The sequence below is a fragment of the Pan paniscus genome, chromosome 5 (assembly GCF_029289425.2).
Source record: "Pan paniscus chromosome 5, NHGRI_mPanPan1-v2.0_pri, whole genome shotgun sequence".
In the NCBI taxonomy this organism is placed as follows: Eukaryota; Metazoa; Chordata; class Mammalia; order Primates; family Hominidae; genus Pan; species Pan paniscus.
The window spans coordinates 90064463-90090864 of NC_073254.2; the positions used below are offsets into that span (position 1 = coordinate 90064463).

General features: G+C 36.5%; 1 protein-coding gene and 1 pseudogene across 1 annotated transcript in view; one reads left to right on the top strand and one right to left on the bottom strand.

Annotated features, from left to right (window-relative positions):
* COL19A1 (collagen type XIX alpha 1 chain) overlaps positions 1 to 26402 on the top strand; it is a 342117-nt gene that overhangs the window by 203174 nt on the left and 112541 nt on the right. The window contains exon 17 of the mRNA XM_055113849.2: positions 25669 to 25722. Within this exon, the coding sequence (XP_054969824.1) occupies positions 25669 to 25722 (54 nt within the window). The remainder of the gene's footprint in view (positions 1 to 25668; positions 25723 to 26402) is intronic.
* LOC117980650 (large ribosomal subunit protein eL37-like) lies at positions 19215 to 25371 on the bottom strand (annotated as a pseudogene).

The following is a 26402-nucleotide window of genomic DNA, read 5'->3' on the forward strand; positions in this document are numbered from 1 at the left end:
CCAGGGGGAGAGTCAGAACTGCTCTTTTTTTCTCAGGAGAGCAATTGGATCAATTTGTGACTTCAGCCAAATCACTCAAGACTCTAATCTAAATTTATCTGTTTTATCATAACTTAGCCCTCAGGTATATTATAGGATTAAGCCGGAAGCACTTTAAATGCACTCTGGTGACAGGTGTTCTATGAAGGAGTCTTATAAATATTACCTACTTAGCCACAGAAACACTTAAAGAGAATGGAAAAGGAGAAGGCACATTCTGCCAAAGTGGCGATATGCTAATACACCTGCATCAGGATCTTTATTCAGAACATTACACTGAACACGTTAGTAACTATTTCATACGTTTACCATTGGAAATGTCAAGTAGAAAGTTATTTATCCATTTGGGATGGAGTGAATATATGTGTGGATGGCTGCCAAAACCAAGAATTAATCACAAGTTATTAATCAATTTGGAAAATATAAACAGATAAGTTTTCAGAAATGCAAAACATTTGGAGCATGAAACATTTTTATGGCCTAATGACTTTGAAAGCCAGCAAATTATGTTTCCAATAAATAAGCCCTCAACTTTGTAAAACTCTATAGTATTTTGAGTTACCTTCGGTAATGGCACATAATTCTCAAAGCAACTTTAATTTTATAGCACTTTTGTTTTTCTTATACATTATATTTTAATTATCAAGAGAGAAGCTATTGCAAAGTGAATGTGATGCCATAATTCTTTAAAAAGTTGAAAATTTATCTTTTATATGATGTACGTAGATTGTACTGTGTTTTTATTTCTAAATTTCTTGGAATGGTAGTATTGAGAGTCGCTCTTGAATTCTTCAGAAATACCTTAGAAACTACTTTTTCTCATTTTCCTCAAAACCAGTAAACTTTTACGTGGACTTTTTTGTGTGAATTATTGTGGATTAATTTGATATTTATTTGATATCTCTAATATGTCCAACACAAACATATACATATATGTATGTACATGTATGTAAGCATTATCCATTGTGTTTTTTAAATTCATAACAGTATGCAATGTATGTTGTGACCACTGTATTATGGTGTCATTTGTGGCTCTCAAATCACTAGACAATGCACTTCTTGAACACTAGAAAGGACTGTTGTTTGTATTTCTTATGTGAGAGATGTTAACAATGTGTCTATGCAACCGTGAGAAAGAAGACTGCAGAGTATCTACAAGTATATTTAATACCTTGAATGCACATAAAATTCAATAATGTAAACACAATTTATGTGCATTCAATATTTTTATTCAATAATAATGCCACTTTAAGAAAATCAATCTTAGAACATACAATGAAAAGAGCAAGATATCATTGGAAAAAATCTACACCTTTTGTTCTGCCATATTGAAGGCCGTTGCTTCACACTCTCCACTGGCCATGTGTTTTATGCAGTCTTCCAAATCTTTTGCAGAAACATTTCCATAGCTTTGCGCATTTATTCAATCATATTTATAGTTTACTTGTCTTTGAAAGTATTTGAGGGTCTTATAAATGCAATCAAATCAAAATCTCTACACTGAGAGAAAAAGACAAGAGCTAATGAATAGAGAGTAGGAAAGAGAAGAAAATAAGCAAAAACACCTATACTGAGTGAGGCAACTGCATTTGAACAAAAAGCCTCTCTGAAAGATCTGAGGGCCTATTTATTTACTCAAGAAACATTTGAGTGCCTGTTTTGTGTGAAATACCATGGAAGTTGGCTTAAGTCAGGCCTCCCTAAAAGCAGAGCCTAAGATGGGATTCTCGTATAAGCGATTTACAGAAGAAACCTGTAACAGAGTGAGGGAGGCAGACAAGACAAGAGAAGAATGCAGGCAAAATACGGTTTCAGGAGCATCAAGTCTCTCACTGATCTCACAAGACACTCTGGAGCACCACAGAATTTCTCCTGCCTTGAAGCAAGGGGCGAGGCTTGCCCTCACAGGGTGGGGAGATGGGCAGTAACTTCCCAGTATCTCCAGGCCAGGTAGATCCTGTAGACTAAGGTAACCCTCCAGGAATGGGTGTAGATAGAAGCTTGTAGCAGCCAACACCCATGGCAACTGAGCCCACCCAAGCCTGGCACCAACTGCACCTGTACAGAGGTGAAATAAAACACAATCCTTAACATCACTGACACAGAATCCTTGATGGCTTTTGAATGAAAGTGAAGACATGATTTTAAAAAGAACTTTGATAATATTAACCTCACAGGCCGGGTTCAGTGGCTCACACCTGTAATCCCAGCACTTTGGGAGGCCGAGGCGGGCAGGTAACTTGAGGCCAGGAGTTCGATACCAGCCTGGCCAACATGGTGAAACTCTGTCTCTACTAAAAATACAAAAATTAGCTGGGCATGGTGGTGTGCACCTCTAATCTCAGGTATGTGGGAGGCTGAGGCAGGAGAATCTCTTAATCCCAGGAGACAGAGGCTTCAGTGAGCCGAGCTCACGTCACTGCACTCCAGTGTGGGCGACAAAGGAGACTCTATCTCAAAAAAAGGAAAACTATTCTTGTAGTCTAATCAATAAGTAATAAAGGGCATGATTATAAAAACCAGTGAAATGGCTGATGGGAGTGACATCAAGGAGACTGAATGAACACAGAACAGGCAAAGGACTTAAATTTCAGAAGTGATTGCTGACGTATCAAGTCTGAAATGATAGTGCCTTTAAATGAAGTAGAAAACACTTGAAGAAAACATTCTTTTAGAAGAGATGAGTTAGTTTGAAGCCTACAGCATTAGGGCTACGGAAAGAATCTGCAATCAAAAGCCCCTTAAGATGTGAGCTGAGTAGAAGAACCAAGTTTACTGTTAGCAAGTCATCAGTTTAAGGGTGATAACTAAAGCCATCACAATGGGGTGAGGGGGCAGTGTGCAAGGGAGAAACTAGAAAGAAAAGAAATGAAAGTAGAACCTTGAAATTTGGGTAAACCTATATATAGGAATGGGGTGGAGAGATGAACTAGAAAGTTTAAAGTATAGAAAAGTGGGAGAATAAGAAGAAAGTTTTGAAAGGGAGGGGACTGTGAACTGATAGGAAATTCTTCAGAGGTATCAGGGAGGATGGAGGTTGAGAAAAAGCCATTGGTGATCTTGAAGGAAGCTGGTTTCTTAGCGTGTCTGTGTTGCACAGGGGCAGACATGACACTGCACGGATCTCAAGAGTGTAGTAGATATTGAGAAAGTCAGGGGATTATGAACTATTATTCTCAAAAGCTGAGGTGTAAAGAGAGATGGCATAAGACTACATTGGGAGAGGTCAAGGAAAATCCTTGTTTCTTTTTTTCTCATAAGTGTATATATATATATATGTGAATACTCAACTACAATTACAAACTGAAGCAAAGAAGTCTGTAAATAGGGAGAAACTGAAGATGCAAGCACAACAAACAATAATAAATTATCCAGACATACCGGAAGAGGCCAAAAGGGAAGGCACAGGTATAAACATGGGTCAGCATCTTTACCCTGAGGACACAGGAAAAGGAAAGGAGGGGCATGGACACTCACTTTGAGGACAAAGTAGAAATATAGGCTTATTGCATATTCACATTGCATATGCATATTCTTCTCATATAGAAAGAATTTTTTAGTGTAGATATGATTTAGTAAAACATTTGCTGTTTATAAGAGGCATTAATCACAAGATTGTTTTCAGGCCAATAGATATACCTACTACTTTCTTCCCTCATGAACAGCAAGCCCAACTTAGGTAAAGGTAGAGAGAAATATAGAAGTAGAGGAAGTCAAACTAAACGATGGTGAAAGGGGCAGGCCTTGGGATAAGAAAAAGTCTATTATTGCAATTTCAGTTTAATTTCAGTTTTGCTAGGTTTTTCAAGCTGCTGGGGAAAATGTGGGCATTTCATTTTATCCCTTTTATCTAAGACTCCTTTCCTTTGTAAATTACCAGTGGTATCTTACAAGAGCATTTCTGTTATCAGACATTTGTCTGAATTCATTTATTTTGTTTCACAAATTCATTTTGTCAGAACACAGTTCTAACTCCTTGGAAAACTTTGTTTTATTGGTATAATATAAATGAGGTCAGGGTAAAATATTGTCAAAATTAAATTGTTCTTATCTTTATTGCTTTTGGCAATTTTCACGTTTTATGTCTCTGTGCACATTCTGTAAACTGTCATTTATTTTTTCTCAAATGGTATAAAATTTCTGAAGCATGCTAATTAAGTATCGTTTCCAAGCGAGGAAATGTCAAGGGACTGTCTTACCATATGAAGAGTCCTGCCTGTGTTTTATCAGTAAGTCCTTGTGGTTATGGTGATACATTTTTGTATACTCTACTGGTAACTTACTATGGACTTAAAAACCTTTTTCACTGGGAGCTTATGCAAGTGAATGTGGTGTGTTTCTTTGCAGCTGTTGCCATAGAAATAAAGACCTTTTCAAAGTAAAATGAGGATGGCATAAGAATTACAAATTCAAAAGAAGTTACGCTTCTAATTTAACATCAAAAATGGTGCACTATTCCCTTGCTTTTTAATTTTGTCAAAATTGCATGACCCGAGTGCGTCTAATATACTTTTATTAGATAATTTCTAGTATCAGAAAAGCTAAAGCTGAAAAAATGGAATAGATGAATTCCCCACAGCATTCAGTAGGATGGGCTTTAATCTTTAATCTTCTATTCTTAAGACTTATAATATTTCTAATTGTCTTCTGCATGCTCTACCTCCATACTACTTTCTATCTTATTTTCCATTTAAATCTAATTACCTATAATGGGCTTTCTTAAAAACAAACCATTTATTTTGCTTTCTTTCTTTACCACATCGTTTTCAACAACAAGGCACATTTTCTAGCATTAACACACACAGAAGGATGAACAAATCTATAAAACTTTCTCAGATTTTATTACTGTTCATGTTCAGACTTTGAAAGCCTTGTAGACTTCTTTTGAAAATAAAAAAAAAACCTGAAGCAGTTACACAAATTAAAGTTTATACCAGAATGTAAATCAACACACAGCTCCCTTCATTGAGAAATTCCTGCTAAAAAGAAATGTCAGCAGACCTAAACAATAGGCTTAATGACATGGCAAAAATTGTGAATTTGTAAAGATTAATATGTTAATTTGGAGATTATTTTATTTTGAGATAATGTGGAAAATGACCATGCATGCTGAGGTATGATGGTTATTGAGGAGAAAAATTTTATCAAAAATATTAGAATTATAGAATTAATTCATTGTTTCTGCAAGTTAAGAAACCAGTTTATTCTTACTTTTTTAAAAATAAAATTTGAACAGTTTTATAGACTTCCTTATTTGTCTGTTATCATCAGTATTTTAAATAATGTCAATATTTTTATGCAAAGAAAGAATGTAATGTGTTTTTTAATGGTAGAAAAAAATAAAAGAGTGAACACTGAAGTTTCTAGAGATTGTTACAATATTATTCTCATAGCTTTACAACAGTTATCAAAGAAACAAGTGATGTTCTTGATATTCTACATCAGTGAAAAGTTATCTTCAAATATTTAACAAGTTTGATAAAACATTTCAAATTTTATTTTCCACCAAAAGAAGATGCATATATAGGAATTCTAGAATGTTGAATTTATTTATTTCATTGAGAGGTTGTTTAACTTTAATAAATAATTTATAGGGTGATTTGCTTTAACTGACTACTGATGAAGAATTGAAGATTAATTTTCAAAATACAGCATCACTTGCTCCATTTTTAAATAAAAGTTGTAAATAATATTCTGAGAGTCTAAAATTACTTCAAAATTTCTTCTTCCATTTCCTTCAAAATATCTTTGTTAAAATGATTTCTATCTTAATATCATTAAAACAAAATAATGAAGCACTTTTTTAAATAATTAATTAATTTCTGAGACAGAGTCTTACTCTGTCTTCCCCAGGCTGGAGTGCAGTGGTGCGATCTCGGCTCACTGCAACCTCCACCTCCCGGGTTCAAGCGATTCTCCTGTCTCAGCCTCCCAAGTAGCTGGGACTAGAGGTGTGTACCACCACACCTGGCTAATTTTGTATTTTTAGTAGAGACGGGTTTCACCATGTTGGCCTGGCCGGTCTCGAACTCCTGACCTCAGGTGATCCATCTGTCTTGGCCTCCTAAAGTGCTGGGATTACAGGTGTGAGCCACCACGCCCAGCCAATGAAGCACTTAGATAAAAGTTATCCTCTAAAACAATGATCCCCAACCTTTTTTGGCACCAGGGATGGGTTTTCTGGAAGATTTTTCAAGGACTGGGGTTGAAGATAGGGTTTCAGGGTGAAACTGTTCCACCTCAATCATCAGGTCTAGTTTGATTCTCATAAGGAGCGTGTAGCCTAGATTCTTCGCCATGAGTGGTTCACAATAGGGTTCATACTCCTACGAGAATCTAATGCCCCCACTGATGTGACAGGAGGCAGAGCTCATGCGGTAATGCTCGCCCGCCACTCACCTCCTGCTGTGCAGCCCGGTTCCTAACAGTCCACAGACCGGTACCAGCCTGGGGCCTGGGGGGTTGGGGACCCCTGCCCTATAAGAAATGTCAATTCAACTTGAAGTAGGTATGTTAACAAGCAAAAAGCAGGATCATGTCTTACATTAAAAACTATATAATAGTGTTTATTTCTTCAAAGAGTGCATATAGGTACTTTGTATGGGAAATCACTATTTCACTCATGATTTTTTGTTTCATTGTAATTACAAAATGACAAAAAGTTAATGAGTGCCATAGGGAATCTTTATGTGCCTTATACACACTTTAAATAAAGTGTACAGTTTTGTAATTTTTTTCATTTTTCCCTAATTTTTTAAAATTATATTTTTAAGGCATAATTTTTTGTTTGTTGAATTCAGTAATATACACTGGAATTTATACTTCATATGTGTTTATTTCATTTTTTTCTAGCAGTTCAGCTTTGTTATGTTTTATAAAAGTACTGATTCATGACAGATTGGATATTTTAAAAACCAGTCCTTTCCCATAGAATTAGAGAAGTGCTGATTTAGTAGGTTGCATTGATTATAGGCTAAAACTGAAACAACAAAAACTTTATCACCAGCAGAAGGAATTCATTTTACTGAAGTATGATTAGTTAAGCTTTTTAAAACAGTTTAGCCTTGTAATAATTAAGAGAAATGTGCACTTAGCCAGGTCAATTCTGAAAATTAACCAGCAAAATATACAATGAATTCTCAGCTATGCAACATATGTTACCAGGACTTAGAACCCAGGCAGCCATATTCTATATAAAGCAAGGATAACATGTTTCACTGTCTGTTCTGTTTTATTCCTGGCTACCTGGACTAGTTCTGCTGGAGTCCATATGCAGGGCAAGACAACCAGTAGGGCTAAAACTGATTATATAAATAGAATTTCTGAAAAACTATTATAAGAGGAAAGAGCAGTTTCCTCCCTCAACTCTTTCAACCTTTTTTCCCCCCGGAAAAAAGATAAAATGAAGTTAATGGACAATTTGTGAAGAATAGTCCAACTTACCTTTTTAAAATTGGAAGATCCCTTTTACACAAAGATTTAAACAGATAATCTATTATATGACCACTTATAGCTAAAACACCCTCAAGTTTAACAAAAAGGACAGTTATTTGATAGATTTAGGTATGTGGACAGCCAAACAAGCAGAAACCATTTAAGATAAGATAATCCAGGTAACGGTTGGTGAAGATAACTAACTTTAGGATCGAGTTTAGACTTAATGTTGACTGGCACGAGGATGCTGAGATTTAAAGAAGTTAATATGACTTGTTCAGAGTCACAAAGCCAGAAATTGGTAGTCATGTTCAAGTCTATGGCCGAATTCTGCTCCCTCAATAGCCATATTTTTCAACCCATGAGTTGTGATCCATGAGCAAGTCAGAAATCAACTTAGTGGGTGACAATCAGATTTTCTTTGAAATATTAACAAATGGCCAGAATACAATAGAATATACAAAATGGTTTAACCAATGTAGAGGAAAATCAGTGTCGTCAGAGACAAGCCTGATACTGACACAGAAGTTTCTCTGCCTATTTTCCTCTGCTCAGCCCGTTTTCTGTCTGGAGGCTGCCTTGATTCATTCCCCTACTAATCACTTTGATTTTCCTTCTCTTCCAGATGTACAGCTTGTGCAGATGAATATTAGGTGGTGGGTAGAGATGCTCCCTCTGCTGTAGAGTGGCTTTGGTGAAGCCAACCAACCCACAGACCTTACCTCTATAAGGGGGGCTGTTCGTTGTTTGATTAGTTTATGCCTCTGATGGATATCTGGTTCCTTGAAATTTTTATTAATAAAATGTAACTCTCTGTATAACCTCACCAAAGTAAAATCTCAAAAGGCATTAATTCTGGAGTCTTGCAAACTCCTGGGTGAGCCCTGCCTGTGTGACCCAGGGAATACTACTTAGCCTCTCTGAGTCTTAGTTCTTCAGTTATACAACCGAAATAATACTAATGGTACCTAACCCGAAGTTGATGATTAGAAAAATATATGTGTAAAGTAGCCAATACAGGGCCTATCACATGCTAGGTATTCAATAATTGCTAATTATTGTATCATAGTTATAATATTAATTTCTAAGTATTTGAACATAATAAAATCCTCTAGCACTAAAACCATGGAAAAGATTTAGTGTTTCTTTTGGAATCCGAAGACTTTTCTGGATTTGTTCCTAGCACAGTTGCCCAGGAAGAAGTGTGACTAGCCAGTGGGTGTTTGGGGGTGAAATCCAGCCTGTGTCCTGCTAACTACTAACACTGTACCTCAGTGTAGAGCTGCAGCTAATAGGGAAAGCACTGTATCTGCTAACTGGAGCTCTGTCTCCTGAGTCATTAAGCCAGTTAGCACTGTCCTACAGAAGCGTGGAAGTGCCAGTTAGTAGACTTTTCCATTTAGTAAAGTGCTGAATAAATAAACTTTTACTACAACTGGTTTCTTTAAAGTGTTTGTACTTCTAATGATATTCTAGAACAGTTTTGAATTTTTTTCTCTTTGTCATCACATAGATGCTTGTAAAACCAGCCGAATATCAGGAATAAACTATTTATAACATAGGTTGACATGGTACTATTTGAAATGTTTTGTGGACTGCAAATGTTTCATAAGGATTCTTTATTCTTTTTCCTTCCATTCCTTGATGTTATGGAATATGTCAGAAGGCTTTTTTAAGGTCACCATATATCTAATCTCTTGAAAACGTATACTCTATTTTAAAGCTCTAAGAAACTGGTACCTGGATCACTAGACCCAAATTTAACTTCAGCTTGCTCAGTTTACATCTGAAACTCCATTTAAAAATTGTTATTGTGCTATTAGAGAAAAGTCCCATATGATATGCAATTTGTATTTTGAAATTCAGCTGGATAAATTGAAATGCTGAAAGTAAGTTATGCTATTGCAACACTCACCATATATTAATAACTGAACTGATATTTGCGGGATAAGGTTTTTCTATCAGAGAAAAATAAAATGATGTTAAACTGCTAGATTCCTTGGATGGTTAGTTCTTTTCTGGGGTGAAAGACTTGAGCAACACTAGACCCCAGTATACACAACCTCAAAAACTAATTGAGGCTTTGCCCTATAATATAATAAATGGCCCTATACTTTTCGTATTTCTATATTTTGCTACTCTAGAAATATTTCCATTTGGAAATGTTACCTATCCACAACAGAATTCAGCATTCACAGCAGTTAAATATAACAAACTATACACACCGCTGCCCCACCCCCCTGACACACACACACCAAGGATAAATCTTAAAAACAATAATATTGAATACAAGAAAAAATACATAAGTACGTATATTTCTTTTTTAAGAGTTCATGAAACAGAAAGATAACGTAAACTCGTGAGAGTAGTTATCCCAAGAGGAAGGTGAGGGAAAAAGGACTACAGATGGTCAAAAAGTATTTCCATTTAATCTATGATATTTTGTTGATTAAAAAATTCTTGAAGAAAATATCTCAAACTGTTACTAGTTGTTAATGCTGTGCTGTGGGAAAATAATCATTTGTTATGTTACTCTTTTTACATATCTGCATTTTAAAACTATCTCAACAAAATAATTTCAAATTTTTTACAAAGGTTTTATCTCATGTTATCTACAGCAAAAACAAAAATAAAAACAAAAACATCACCAGATCTTAAAGAACTTTCAAGGCATAATTAGTTTCATGGTTTTGATGTTGATGCTCATCTCAAAGTATAGTAATGAATGCGATCACACTTTTTCTCATTAGTACAAACTCCTCATTTGTCTAGTACCTTTCAAGAAGTTACATTTACTTCCATTTTCATTGTTAGCTCAGTCCAAAAACAAGAACAAATATTTATTGAGCACCTATTGTTTGCCAGAAACTGCTGTAGGCAGAGGATAAACCAATGGACACAATAGACTGGGAATCAGCAGACTACAGCCCTTGGGCCAAATCTGGTGTACCATGTGTTTTTTTTAAATAAAGTTTTATTGGAACACATTCATGCCCATTTGCTTACATATTACCTTTGGGTGCTTACAATAGCAGAGTTGAGTAGTTGTGACAAAGACTATATGTCTCACAAAGCCTAAAATATTTACTTCAAATATTTCTTACTTTTCACAGGAAAAGTTTAGTAACACCTAAAATAGTCAAAAACCTCTGCCCTCATGGAACTTACATTCTATTATGGAGACAGATGGCCACAAAATAAATAAGTTTTAGTGTGGTTGATGGTGATACATGCAACCAAGATTAAGAAAGCAAAGGAAGGGGATATGCAGTGTTGTGTGGAAGTCACAGAAAGCCTTGCTGCCAAGCTGACCGTGGAGCAAAGATCTAAAATAGATGAGGGCCATGTGAAAAGCTGAGGGAAGCTCTTTCTAGGTAGGGGAAGCAGCAGGTGCAAAGGTCTGAGGCAGAAATTTCAAGGAACTTTAGGAGGTCGGTATGGCTAGAATGGTGAAGGAAGATGAGAGGAGGTCAGAGAGTCCACACGGAAAGGCAGAGCACAGCCTTGCAGGTCATTCATTGTAAGGAGTTCAGCTTTTACTCTGAGTAAGGGCCCTCATTTGTCTGTTGTAAAATCTAGACTGTTCATTTCATTTAGAAACAGAGGCCAAAGCTATAGATACTGACTCCTTAGGTCAAATGCTATTCAAGTCTGAAAACTTCAATTCTAACCTCGCCAGCAATGGTAAGGATCGCCACACTGCCAGTTCTTACCAGTGCTACCAGGGGAAGAAAGCAAGAAAACTGGTGACTGTATGTTGCCACAATTTGAAAAACATTTCTGTGACACATCTATCCCATAAGTTATCCATGATGACACACTAGTGTCGGCACTAGAGAGCACATGCTATGTAAGGTTTTATTTCAGGCCAGTAGGTTGGCCTCAATAACATTAAATTTCAAACTGAGGATTTGGGGTATATTTTTCTTAGATATTTGCCAAGAATGTAATTGATTACTGTGTCTGCATCTGAATGTGTTCAGCCACCTTCTCCGTGCCCCTAGGCAGTTTAATTCGTCTGGGAATGCTTGGGACCTTCTGCACAGAAGAATGGGTAGACCTTTCACAGAGAGTTCATTCCGTGGCAGCTACCACACCTGCCCTCCAGAATTTATAGTCTAATCATGAGGAAAAGATCATAGAAAGCCCCTTTCAAATGTATATATTTCTCTTAAATACCTCTCAGATCTTCATATATTCTAGCCCACTATCTTTAGGCAGGTATGTTTTTATTCTTTTTTTTTCCCTAAGGTAGAAATTGCTCAGGCTGAGAGATTATGTGACTTTTTAAGATTCACTTAATTAATAAATGAAAGAGGATGTACTAGTGGTCAGGTATCTGCCTTCTCATACAATGCACATTTTTTTTCTATCCTGTTTTTTAAGTCAATGATCAATTTGTGTCATAAATATATGAGTTAGAATCTGTATCACCTCAATATAATATACACCCTTCTAAAATATAAAGCATGACTATGGGTAACAAGTATTGAAAGTATGCCAAAATAGAAATATTGCTGCTCCAATCATCCAAAGCCACTATGTCCACGTTTAATGCAGACTTATAATTCTTGAAAATACTGGTGAACTACTATTCTCTTTTGTGGATCTATTTAAATAGCCTTTTTTTTGTGCAGAACAAAACTTATATTGAGGAAAGAAGAGAAATATTCTAATACCAGACTATGAGCTCCTCGAGGGCAAGATCTGTGTATAATTTTTCTCTTTACTCTCCAACATCCAGCATATAATAAACACTTAATAAATATACAAATGCTTATCATTGATACAAGACTGTCTTTATTTTTCCCATTCATTTGTGTTCCTAAGTGGCAGTTGATTTCTCATTAAAGTAGTAAACAAATCTGTAACTTCGATTGTTTCCAACATTAGCTCCTGTAGTTTTAGTTATTGTTGATTTTTGAAAGATTTAAATTAAGGGTCTGTCTTCAGGAGCTCAAACATCTAAATGAACGTATGAATATTGCCATGTAATTTTATGTTTGAATCCCATAGACAAGTGACTGGATTTTTCTCTTTGCCTCTGGAGATCTTGATATCAAATAGATTTCACCTACATGTGTTTTCTCTTTTGAATGGATTTAAATCATATTTCTTCAATTTGACTTTTTCCAAATAATCATCTGGTAAAAATACTTTATTATGTGTAAGAAAAAGATCAATATAACTTTACTTAAATGTATAGTTTTTTCTCAGTTGTTGGTTTGTCAGCCATGATCCAAGATAAGGGCTTTTTTTCTTTCATTAACCCCTCAAGGCTCTCATTTGCAAAGTCAATGGGACAGTTAGGCATGTATTTTTTAGGGCATCTTTGTAGCTTTGATTCTATATTTTAAAAGATGCCCAACCTATGGCATTATTTCCCATAAGATCTCTAAGTTATTGGTTGATCAAAATATAAATGAGACAATAAACTACATTTGCATATTTCTATGGATGAGTTTAAACATCCTTGTTTCTCCTGCAAGGTCTTTCACTTGAGTTAGGCCAGCCAACTGACATATTGCTCATTAATCATACATATTAACTGGAGTAGTTAATGCTTCAAAATCCAACTTACCATTCTGTCCACAGAGACTGGTTTGTGTTTTCTAAATGTGATGACATATGCTTCAGACACTGCTAATTAGGCCTTTCCCTTGAAAATTCATCCTGACATGTTTCAAGAACACTTTTCTCCCTTGAGTACAAGTTCATTAAATTATTAATATCCTTTTATAAGTCTTGTAGGACTACTTACACAATGCAGCTTTCTCTGTTTTCAAAACTATAGTTTATAATGAAGGATGAAATAGATCTCACTTCCTTATATTGTATATCTTTTTTTCCAGTCAAAAACAATGGGCTGGGTAAATATCAGAGAATAATAGATACTATATTCAGTTACATAAAATGTTAATGTAAGATTAAAAATATTTTTTAGCCTGGGCAACATAGAGACACCCATCTCTACAAAAAAATTAAAAATTTGCTAGGTATGGTGGCACATACCTGTAGTCCCAGCTACTCAGGAGGCTGAGGCAGGAGGATACTTAAGCCCAGGAGGTTGAGGCTGCTGTGAGCAATGATCACACCACTTTACTTCAGCCTGGGTGACAGAGCAAGACTCTTATCTCAAAAAAAAAAAAAAAGATTTGCACATGGAAATGGAAATGGAAATGTTATATGGTCAGCTGTTTGTATCTGTGGGTTTTACATCCGTGGATTCAACCAACCATGGATTGAAAATATTTGAAAAGAAAATATGGTTACATCTTACTGAACATGTACAGACATTTTTTTGGTCATTATTCCCCAAACATTACAATATAACAACTATTTACATGGCATTTTCATTGTAGGTATTATAAGTAACCTAAAGATGATTTAATGTATATGAGAGGGTGTGTGTAGCTTATATGCAGATTCTATACCATTTTATATAAGATACTTGAATGGCTATGAATTTTGGTATTGGACAGTGGGGATCTGGAACAAATCTCCCACAGATACCAAGAGATGACTGTACATATAATCAACTCTACACACCTGTAAGGAAGTGTTATAAGCAATCTAAAACAGATAACCTAAAATTAGTTCTATTGAGCTTCTGTATTAAATGATGAATTTGGTGGCAATTTTACCTTCTGGCCTATTATCTACCTAAGCAGGTGCTTATACCAACCTATATAATATGACCTTTTAAAGACAAAACTCCTAACGGCTTCCCATCACAATCACAGTAATGAAACTCAGAGCACTCACCATAATCTACAAGGCCCAGCCTAATCTGGCCTGCCTGCCACCCAACCACACACTTGCTCTTCTCTAGCAACCTGTGTTTCTTTCTATTCCTTGAAGAATTTGTTCTTGCTGTTCCCTCTACTGGACAGCTTTCCCTGGATGCACCTGGATGCTCTTCCTCAGACCTTGCATGATCCTTGGACTCACTTTGTTCACGTTTCTGCTGAGGGCTTCCCTAATTTTTCTATCTAAAACAGCACACCTTCCTGTATAACTCTGTACTGCCTTACCCTGCTTTCTTTTTCTGTATTTCCTATCACTATCCAAAATTCGTATCTTTATTTATTTAGTTCTTAGAGATGCAATAAGTATAGCCTAGTGGTAATGGTCAGAGATGACACAGCCAAGTTGCCTGGATTCAAGTCTTAACTCTGGTGTTTACTGGCCCCATAACCTTGGGCAAGTTATGTTGTCACTAATTTGCCTCACCCTTAAAATGGGAATACCTCAAATATATTTTGAGGATTAAATGAATAAATATGTGTAAGTTTCTTTGAATGATATTTGGCATCTATTACTATTATTGTCCCCACTGGTATATAAGCTCTATTGAGACAGAATTCAAGGTATTTTCAGAGCATGGTAAAGCATCTAACCCACAATAGGGACTTCATAAATACTTCTTAAATTAATTTATGAACAATTCTGGGCACATGCCAGCTGAAAGTGGGGAAAATATCTTATAAAAACACAGCAAAAAGCCAGCAGGTGAACAAATAAAGAGTTTAAAAGTCATAATGGAAATTTTATGTAGTTGAGAAAGCTGAGTTGGTTATGTGAGTTTTGTAAATGTAAATGCATATGTACTAGATGTAGCAAGAATGAGGGGAACAAGATGTATTTAGGATTTCTGCCTTTAGGATACTTCCCTAGAGGTGAGCAGAGAAAAAGTCAAAGAACATAAAAAGAATCTGGCGACTGACCAACAATTGCTGCCGGCAGGACCAACTGGGTCACCAGTTTTCCCAGGAAACCCTAACCTTACTTTGGGAAATGTTGGATCTGATGGGAGCTGAGGGAAGGTAAATTGTAAAGCACAGACTTCGAATTACTTTTACCCAGTTACAGCTTCAGGTGACATTGGATGTTAAGTTTAAGGAAGCGAAAAGTAGTATTCAAATAAAGAAAAATACTCTCGGTTTTGTACAATAGCATGTCCCAAGTGTTCAGTTTTTAAAGGTCATCGATACATTTTCCAAATATTTAAATCAATCATGCAAGAAAAAGAAGTGGTGAGCTGGGAAATGCCGTCTGAACACACTTGATCTAAAGCCTGGGGATAAGTATCAGAAGAGAAGAGAACCGAAGAGCGCACACACGTCTAAGACAGGTTACCGCAGGTGCATCCAGGGAAAGCTGTCCCTGTTTGAGGACTTTTCAGGGGATATAATGTCCCAGGTTGTTGCTGAGGTTATGTAAATGACTTTTTCTACCCACATTTTCCTCCTATCCCCATGATCCCTCCACTCCAGAGGGAAACTGGAGTGCTGAGGTCATCTATAACCAAATGAACAAGTCTGTCTAAATACCTGTTGCAAATAATTGTCCCTTCTCTTCCACCATGAAGGCAAGCTCTAGGTCTTAATCATCTTAATATATTTTCCCCAACACAGCAGGTAAAACAGACAGTAAATTTCTGCCAAATAAAACTTACTCACATCTTTTTGATAGGGTTTTTTTCTGAAATCAGCACTTAAGTATCAAAATGCAATTTAATCCATTAAATTCACTTCAATTAATAGAGAATTACATAAGGAAAATTTTTCCATTTCAAAATTGGGTGACCTTTATAGTTCCACCTCACTGATCCTCTAGAATTCTCTTCATTTGTCAGACAGTTATTGAATGACTGCAAAATGTAGTTCTGTGAACTTATTTTGTACTAGTCAATTCAATCCTGGACACTGAATATGTAGCTCTAAAATTCTACCCCTTGAGTATATCTTTTAGATTATGTAACTCAGAAATACTGAAACTATGTCCTGTCACTTTACCTTAATTGAAATCAAGATATCCAAATATTACTAATGATTATTTGTTCCAATGCTCACTGGTGATGCTGAGCTTGTTCCTGTTTCACAGGCTTAGCCTCTGACCTGTCTGAAGTTTGTAGATGAACTTCACTACATTGTTTTTATTTTAACATTTCTATTAAATAAGACTTATCATTTTATATGCATTATTTGTCCCTCTGCATGTCAATTTTGTTGACTCTAAACCTACAAACATAACAGTTCCCATAATAAAAGTGAAGGAGAAAAGTCTTCATTCATGAGGCATTGTGAAAGTGGAATGTTTTAGAGATGTGGAAGCCTGGCAGCATAATTCTCAGACAGGAAGGCAATGTATATAAAGGCCAAATTCCCCTTCTCCAGTATGGGAGTGTGCTGCCTGTGAACATCCAAATATGGAGGAAAGAACGTTTTCACAATGAACTTTCAGCTTCCACCAGCTTCATGTGGCACCAAGATGTTAAAATACATCACAGTATATTCAGGAAATTGTTTAGCCATACCCTACCACTGCCCCATCCATGATACTAGACCAATGAAGTGGCTTGGCAAGTATTGGCAATGACAGGCCTAGAAAACAGAGCCGGAAGTTGGGCCTTAGAGAGTTGGTGGTGTGGCAAGGCAGTTAGGCATTCCAACAAATCTAAATGGAAGGTTTGGGTTGGCCTCAGAATCAGGGTAGAGAGACGTGAGGGCAAGCAGAAATCAGGCAAGCAGAGGAGAACTAGGAAGATCCACGTTCCAAAGGGAAAAGCAACAAGTAAATGGGACATTTACAAAATCTGACTTGGTAGTTAGAAGAAGAGAAGCTCAAAAATTATAACAGCAAAATAACCTAAATTGTGAATGATTGGGATACTCACATCAAGGAAACGTTAATCCTGTTTTAATGTTTTAATGAATCATTTATTCAGATTATCATTTATTGAACTGTAGCTCAAGAGGTTTAGATAATGATGTCACAACTTCTAACTTGTTTTGAAAAGCCACATTAGTTACAGATAGAGTCCATCTAAGGGGGGATAAAAGGAAAGGGGCAGAGAGATGAGTAAATACTGGAATGAAATAATTTAAAAATGTTAAGATCCCAACCTCAATAATGTTCATCTTTCCTTAGCTCTGAACCTATTTCAAGTCATTTGTTCATGCTGAATTGCATTTTCTTCTCGTGTCCTTACGAGAGTCACTTGTCAGATCCCTGAAGTAATGAGACTTTTATGACTAGTGTTGTTACTGTCATAGATACATTTTAAAATATCTATTAAGAAATAAAATGTACTTAATATATTATGTCTTCCTCAGTAAGTATTCCATTCTCATTTTTACACATATCATTGAGTTCAAAATGTAATTCTTTACATCAGGCATAAATCTTATTTCCTTTCACGAAGTTAAAAAAGAAAACTAGACTTCCCAGATAGTCTGTAATGTTTTCCTGTGTAATTAACACCTCATTCTCAGTTGTGTGTGCCAGTCAAGGCCCTGTCTCCTCTTTCCTGACATTTCCTTAATACCTCGTTCAGGCTGAGCTGATGCCTAACAGTGTGCAAAATACACATATGGAAACAGGGGAATGTTAGAGAGAAGTCAGCTGAATTACCGTGACCTGCCAGTTTAAAGAGAGTACTTAGACACAGGTTTCATTTTGTGGGTTTGGGGTCTGTGTGCCATCCCTTAAGTCCAATTACTGCTGTAACCTCATCTTCTTCATCATCATCCTCATCAACAATAAAAACCATCTGTCAAATGAATACCAATAGTCCATTATTTGCATTCTTCTCTTCTTAATGCTTCTAAGAGGGCCAAATGTTTATAAATCAAGTGTCTAATTTAAGATACACGTTCTCTCACACTGCAAGTCATCCTGGAAGCATTAGGTTATTTTTACTGTTGAAAATTTGTAGATGTCATTGATTTAAATAGCCTTGTATCTTTTTTTCTTGCTGTTAGTAGTGACCCTCTGTGTCCTTGTGCACAGAAAATGCAAGTGGAATTAAGCTTTAGATCATTCAAATAAAATCATTCCATTGTGGGAATCTTTTAACATTTTTAAAAGTTCTATTGAAATTTAACATACATTAAGAAAAATGTGAATGTCATAAGGGTACAGCTTGATGCTTTTTCATAAAATGAACATACTTATGCAACCACCACATAGTTCAAGCAACAGAACATCATCACCCCAAGAAACTCCTCTCATGCTTTCTTTCAGTCACTTTCCACTCTCACATGGGTAACCCATTATAACTTCTAATAGGATAGATTAGGTTTGCCCATTTTGTTCTTTGTATGATTTGATCAACATTATGTTTATGAGAAACATTTATATTGTTGCATGTAGTTCAATTTCATTCATTTTCATTGCTATCAAATATATACTTTTCCATTGTATGAATAAACCACATTTTTTTATTTCTACCTCTAATGGGTATCTTGATTGTTATTTTAGATTTTTTAAAAAACTCATATCCACGGTTAAAAGGTGATTACACTTTTCTAAAGGATGCACACTACATATTTTGGAGGTTTTCCTAGAGACATTATCTAACATTTTTATATAAAAAATGGAGAATTAGAGAGAGGGTAGTAGAAGGGCAATGAGGAAAGGAACTAATATTTATTAGAACTACCATGTACTGGACATTTTGGTAAAAATAGTTGTTTTCTTTTGAATTGTGGTAAAAAATATATAACATAAAATGTACCATCCTTACCACTTTTAAGTATACACTTCAGTAGTGTCAAGTATATTCACATTGTTGTGAAACAGATCTCCAGAACATTTTCACCGTGCAAAACTGAAACTCTATAAACATTAAACAACTCCTTTTTTTTCCTCTTCCTTTTCTTCAGTCACTGGTAACCCCCATTCTATTTTCTGTCCTATGAATTTGGCTTCTTTAGATACTTCATATAAATGGAATCATAGAGTATTTGGTTTTCTGTGACTGGTTTATTTCACTTAGTATAATGTCCTCAAGGTTCCTCCATGTTGTTGCATGTGACAGGATTTTCTTCCCTTTTAAGGCTGAAAATATTCCATTGTATATTTGTACAACATTTTATTTATCCATTCATCCATTGGTTGACATTTGGGTTAGTTCCACCTCTTGTCTATTGAGAATAATACTGCTATGAACATGGGTATGCAAATATCTCTTCTTAAAACTGTTTCCAATTGTTGGAGTATATAACCAGAAATGGGATTGCTAGATCATACGGTAACTCTATTTTTTTTTTTTTTTTTTGAGAGAGTGGGTCTCACTCTGTCACCCAGGCATGAGTGCAGTGGTGCCTTCTCAGCTTACTGAGCCCTCCACCTCCTGGGCTGGAGTGATCCTCCCACCTCAGCCTCCTCAGTAGTTGGGACTATAGGCATATGCCATATGCCACCATGCCCAGCTAATTTTTGTGTTTTTTTTTTTTTTTTAGAAATGGGGTTTTGCCATGGTGCCCAGGCTGTTCTCAAACTTCTGGCCTCAGGCAATCCACCCTCCTCGGCCTCCCAAAGTGCTAGGATTACAATTTTACAATCCCATCAACCTTGCACAAGTGTTCCAATTTCCCCATGTCCTCACCAACACTTGTTTTCAGATTTGTTGATAGTAGCCATCCTACTGGGTGTATGCAGTAGGAATTTTACAAGAGATCTTTTTATTCCTTTAACAAAGTTGTTGCAAAGTATAAGTACCATTTTACATCAATGAAATCTTAGCACAAAAGGATTCTATAAGAGAAAAAGTGGGGCACAGGGATTTTCCAGTCCAGGTGCTCTTGAACTTGACAGTGAGCATTTTATTCTCAAAGTTCCACATAATCACAAAACAAATTGAATTCTTTTGTTCTGAGCTGCAAGATACGGACTTACAAGATATAAGATGCTCTACAGGATTGCCTGACTTTAAATATGAAATAACAGCTTTAGTTTTAGAGTAGTGGTTCTCATAACATGGTCCCCAGACCAGCAGCATCAGCATTACTGCAAACTTGGTAGAAATGCAGATTCTCAGATCTCACCCCAGACCTACTGAATCCAGAACTCTGAACAGCCAAGCAGGTGGCACACACCTGTAATCCCAGCTACTCAGAAGAGGGGCTAGCTCTATTACCGTGACCTGACGGTTTAGAGAGAGCACTTAAATACATGTTTCATTTGTGGGTTTGGGGTCTGCATATCATCCTTTAAGTCCAATTACTGCTCTAACTTCATCTTCATCATCATCATCCTCATCAACAACAAAAACCATCTGTCAAATAAGTACCAATAGTCTATTATTTGTATTCTTCCCTTTTTAGTACTCCTAAGAGGGCCAGGTGTTTATAAATCAAAAGTCTAATTTAAGATAAATGTTCTCTCACACTGCAAGTCATCCTGGAAGCATCAAGTTAAAAAAAAAGAGCTTTTTAAAGCTATTTTTTATTGAGACAGGATCCATGCTGGTCTTGAACTCCTGGGCTCAAATGATCCTCCTGAGGTTTCCTATGACTGATTTATTTTACTTAGTATAATGTCCTTGAGGTTCATCCATGCTGTTGCATGGGCCAGGATTGTCTTCCTTTTTAAGGCTGAAAATATTCCACTGTATGTTTGTACCACATTTTGTTTATCCATTCATCCATTGATGGACATTTGGGTTACTTCCACTTCTTGATCCTGAGGAGGATTGTTTGAGACCAGCATGGATCCTGTCTCAAAAAAAAAAAAAAAAAATTCTGCGAGTGAGGCTCAGCAATCTATTTTAAAACAGCCCTCCAGGTGACACTCATGCATGCTCAGGTTTGAGCCCTCCTGGGTTTAGATCATTAGGCAGATATCTAAATTATTGTCTAATAATCTCCACACTGTTGCCAAACAGAAAACTGACATATTGAGCACTTTCAGGTTTCCAGGGCAACTTGATAGAGTAAATCTGTGTTTTGCTCTTTATACCACAATTTTCAGGAAAATGTTGGATTAGCCCAGTTATAATAATGCTGGAACACTAGATCTCTATCCATCTGAAAGTTCACCCAAACACTAATTTATCAGAGTTGCTTCTGAACAAATGGCCACCTGAGAATAGCCACCCTAACCAGGAAGACCTATTCCGGCTCAGTAGATATCTGACTTATCTCCAGGATTTTCACTCCACCCACACCCAAGTCCCCACCTTTTGTCTCGCTTTTGGGTCTAGAGAGAGCCTTGTAATGAATGGACCAAAACAGCCAGAGATAGAAGTGAAAGCAAACATGCAAACATTCCTCCCATTGGCATCAGGAGCCTTCTTCCTGTACCTACTACCAACTGCCGCAGTCCCTGGCCCCAGCTATCCTCAACCACTTCCCCAGAGCCCTGCAAAGAAAATAACAAAGATTCACAGATTAGACTTTCCCTCTGAAAAGTGGGGGAATCTGATTTTAGTCCTAGGAAGGGAGTTGTGGTTTATGCCTGTTTTCTTGGCCTAATTATTAATAAAATACTCCCCCAAAGTATCCTAGCTTAAGTAGTAAAATTCACCCTACCAAAAATCTACTGTTAGCTCCTTTTTTAAAAAACAGAACATTTATTGTGTGACTAATCATTGAAATTCTTAAGATAAACTGGATGCTACAACAGCTGCCCTCTTGGGTTTAGATGTTGTTCCTTCTCAGAATCCACGCCTGAATCTGCGGTATACAATATTCAGGTGCCTCACTCGACCAGTCCTGGTATTATTTCATCTTTAAGCCTCGGCATTTCAGTTATACTTCCTCTTGCGCTTAGCAGGGTAGCCACATTTGCCACAGGATGACTTCTGAAGGTGGCAGGCCTTAGAGCCACAGTGGTGGCACAATGTGTGCGTCTTACTGCGACACTTTTCAAACGATGGCGTTCCCTTCAGTATCTTGCTTCTGTGGCCAAGACCAAAGAGTGTTGTTAGCTCTTAGGTAGGCTTTTGCCTTTCCCTAATGCTTTTAAGTAGAAGATAGATGAGCCTTCAGAGGAACAGGAGACTGTGCGGCTGTATTCGGTGCAGCTTGGGGCCTTGAAGAAGGGAAACAAGACAAGGGAGTTAATTCCTAGGGGTCCTTGGAGAGAAGAACAATGATGTCTGGGAGTAGGCATGGACTATTGTGTTGATAGAAATTGCAGCCCCTAAGAAAGGTGCCATGGCTCACACCTGTAATCCCAACACTTTGGGAGGAGGCCAGAGCTGGAGAATCACTTCAGTCCAGGAGTTCGAGACCAGCCTGGGCAACATAGTGAGACCCTGTCTCTAAAAAAAAAAAAAAAAAAAAAAAAATTGAGAAAAAAAGAGATTGTGCCCTGCCTGGACCCATAGCTCTGTTATGCTCTAAAGCTTCCACCCACATTTCTTATCCATCCACCCCTCTCCTCTATCCTCCACAAGTCACTGATACTTGAGACTTAAGTCTCAAGAGTTTTTCCTAAGGTGAATCTTGTTTCTAGTACAGATTGAGCATCCCTAATCTGAAAATTCGAAATCTGAAATGCTCCAAAATCCAAAACTTTTTGAGCAACAACATGGCACCACAAGTGGAAAATTCTACACCTGACCTCACATGACAGGTTGCAGTCAAAACACAGTCACAATTTTGTTTTATGCACAAAATTATTTAAAACAGTGCATAAAATTACTTTCAGACTATGTGGATAAGGTATATATGAAACATAAATGAATTTTATGTTTAGACTTGGGGCCCATCCCCAAGATATATCATTATGTATATGCAAATATTCCAAAACAAAAAAAAATTACAAAACACTTCTGGTTCCAAGCACTTTGGGACAGATGATAATCAACCTGTATGTATTTGGTGGTAAGCCTAACAAAAAGGTAACTGCATTGCTTTGTATAGCACATCTTTAAAAATTGTTCAAATCTGATTTAGGGTGCTAATAGAAATTCAAGCCTAGAAACTACATTTAATGTGAAAATATGTGCTGGCCAAAGTTGTGTGCACACAATATGTTCCAATTACTTGGCAACCCCCAAAAATATTTTACCTGCATGTCCACTCGGCAAAATCAGCCTTCTCTCTGCCCTCTTCCAGCATGCACACTGACACTCTGACACTCTGACAATGGCAAGGCTGGCTGAAATCAGCAGTGAAGTGCAGGAATCTGGATGCTTGCCCTCACCATATCCTGAATCTTGGATGCTTTTTACTCCTCATCTTAACACATGCCAATGTTATGTTACAATATCTGACATTTGGTTTGTTTCAACATTAACTCTGCGATAAAAGTTAATCAACAGTCAGCTTCATTTTCCCCGCTTCCTGCCCAAATCAATATACATGTCTCCTTTGAAGAAAGGGGAATGTAAACTAAAGTTGATCCTAATGTATTACCTCAACCTAATGTAGGCTTAAGGAAAGAACCAATCACTTACTTAGATACCATTGATTTAGTTTCTTTGTGTTGTTGTGAATTAATAAATTACAGTGTTTCCACTTTCTAAGTAAACTTTTTATCATTGATTAGTCCTCAGAGGCTAATTTACTTATATTTACTAAAAGACCAAATATACTGATTTTCAGAAAATGTAAACTGCAAGACTAGAAAATGGTGTACATGTGTATAACTTGTTTTAAGTATAGAGAATATTAAATTATATGTTCATTTCAATCTTACAATCCTCCAAAAGAACTGCATGGTTTAGATCTATAAAATGAAAGATAAGAGAAAACACTACTATTAATAATTATATTTGTGTTTTTAATTGTTTTGTTTTTTTTTTTTTTTTGAGACAGAGTCTCTGTCTCCCAGGCTGGAGTGCAGTGGTGCGATCTCAGCTCACTGCAACCTCTGCCTCCCGGGTTCAAGCAATTCTGCCTCCAGAGTGGCTGGGATTACAGGCACATACCACCATGCCTGGCTAATTTTTTTTGTATTTTTAGTAGAAATGAGGTTTCTCCATGTTGGCCTGACCTCAGGTGATCCGCCTGCCTCGGCCTCCCAAAGTGCTGGGATTACAGTTGTGAGCCACCATGCCCAGCCTATGTTTTTAATTTTTAAAAAATTTTAAATCTGTTCTGTAGATGTTAATTAACTAGGGCTATTTATAGAAAAGGCTGCTGTTTTCATATAAAGTCTTTGATGGTATCACCTAATTTCCCTTCAGGAACAATGGACACATTTCTCATCCAATCCCAGCATTGTATTTGCTTGTTTATCTCTGAAAACTTACTCTACTGTTTCAACTGGCATTTAGACCTCCTACCCCACTCCAAGACTAGATGAAAATCAGAGGAATCAGGCAACTTTGCCTGACATTTTCAGAGCAAGAAAATTGGTGAATAAAATGGGCCTTTCTGTGCCTACACTTATAATTCTCCCCCAAAAAAGCATTGAAAAGATCAACCTAATATCTTTACTTTATAAGTATCAATAAGGCTTAATATGTACTGACAGTTTACCAATGTGATAATCAAATAGAATTGTTAGTAACAATGAAATAGAGTGACCATATTTAGAAAACATACGCTCATAAATGCTTCTCATTCAAAATGTATGCTTTCAATACCTAAGCTCACTTCCCTCTGTTAAAAATTTAAAAAATAAAAAATGTTTAAGAAAATAATTTTATAATAAATAACGAAATGCTTTTTAAATGTTATTAGATTCACGGGTACTTAGAGATGTTAGCACAACATCTTGCGATTGGAATTTAGCTAGTTGTGAACTTGGGAGAGTTAATATTTGGTTGTAATCATGAAGATTAACATGCAAGAATTATACATTTTACTTCACTTATAAAAACAGCTTAACCATCTAAAGGAAAGAAAAGAGCTAATGTGCTTCATACAGTATATGTAATTACAATAGGGCTTAGGGCAGTGCTTTCCAAATTTCAGTGAGCATAAAAATTATCTGAAGTAGTTTTAAAAATGCAGATTCGTGGCTCCGACCCCCGGGATTCTAAACCATGAATTCTAGGATGAAGTCCAGGAATATGCATGTTTAACACCCAAACTGACCCTCAAATAACTCATACAAAATTAGAATTCAGACCCGTCTTGGACAACACCAACATAAGATGACAGATATACTTGTTATTGCATCCAAAACCACAGAATCGTCAGATAAAATACCCATCTTAGACCATCTTTCATATACTTTATATTACTTTGCTAAAGAACCAAGGTAGATAGCATTTAAAGGGCTGCTGATAAAAGTTAAGGTTTATTCATTTCAGGTACTATACTTCTCATTATGGTCCTTAAAAATTGGCCCACAGCTTTTAAAATTGATATTTAAAAGTCATGTGGAATTGGAATTGTTTCTTAACTTTCTGTTCATTTTTACTGTCTTCAATATTCCCATTTAATATTGTTTGATATTAAAATGTAATGGAGTCACAGTATTTATCATCTGTTCTTCTTTGGTTTCAAGGGAAGACGAGGGAAAACAGGACCTCCCGGAAAACCAGGACCCCCAGGACCACCTGTGAGTAAACAATACGATGACTGTCCCTTTAAAGAGTCTGTCTTTATGTCTGTGTGTTTACCTAAGGATTATTTTACTCCCCTGTAGATAATGATTTCCTTTATTCTACTGTTTAGAATGACTGGTTTCAGCATTTGGATGAGTAGTTCATACTCTCTATATTCCTAACTCCATCATCACCACAAACCAACAGATGAGGAAGGCTGGTAATTGTCCATACACCTCACCCACTTCTTTATTACACAAATGGCAATAACAGTAGTGTCTGCTTGAACATCCCAAGCCAAGTGTCCAGATAGATGAATCCTGTTCTGAACCTACCTGAACACCATCTTCTAGATTTCTTAACATCCAGGCTGTTAGAAAATCAGACATCTGGGGAAGCATATCCGCTTTTCTTGATATGAAACTATTTTGTTAGTATAATTTCATGGTTTGGTAAAAAGTGCTATAAAGATCATCTAACCAGTTAGCTTATCTGGATCCTTTACCCCAAGCTTCTAGAAAAAAAAAAAAAAAAGGTTCAATTTCTTGTAGTTCTGGTAACTCTGCAGCCTATGAGAGTCTGGTTTGTTTCCAAGCTGCTCCACTGACACTGCATTCTCTGTGGTCACCAACAATCTCTGCATTGCAGATTCCCTGAGTACTTTTCAGGCTTCATCTTACTTTACTGCTACACA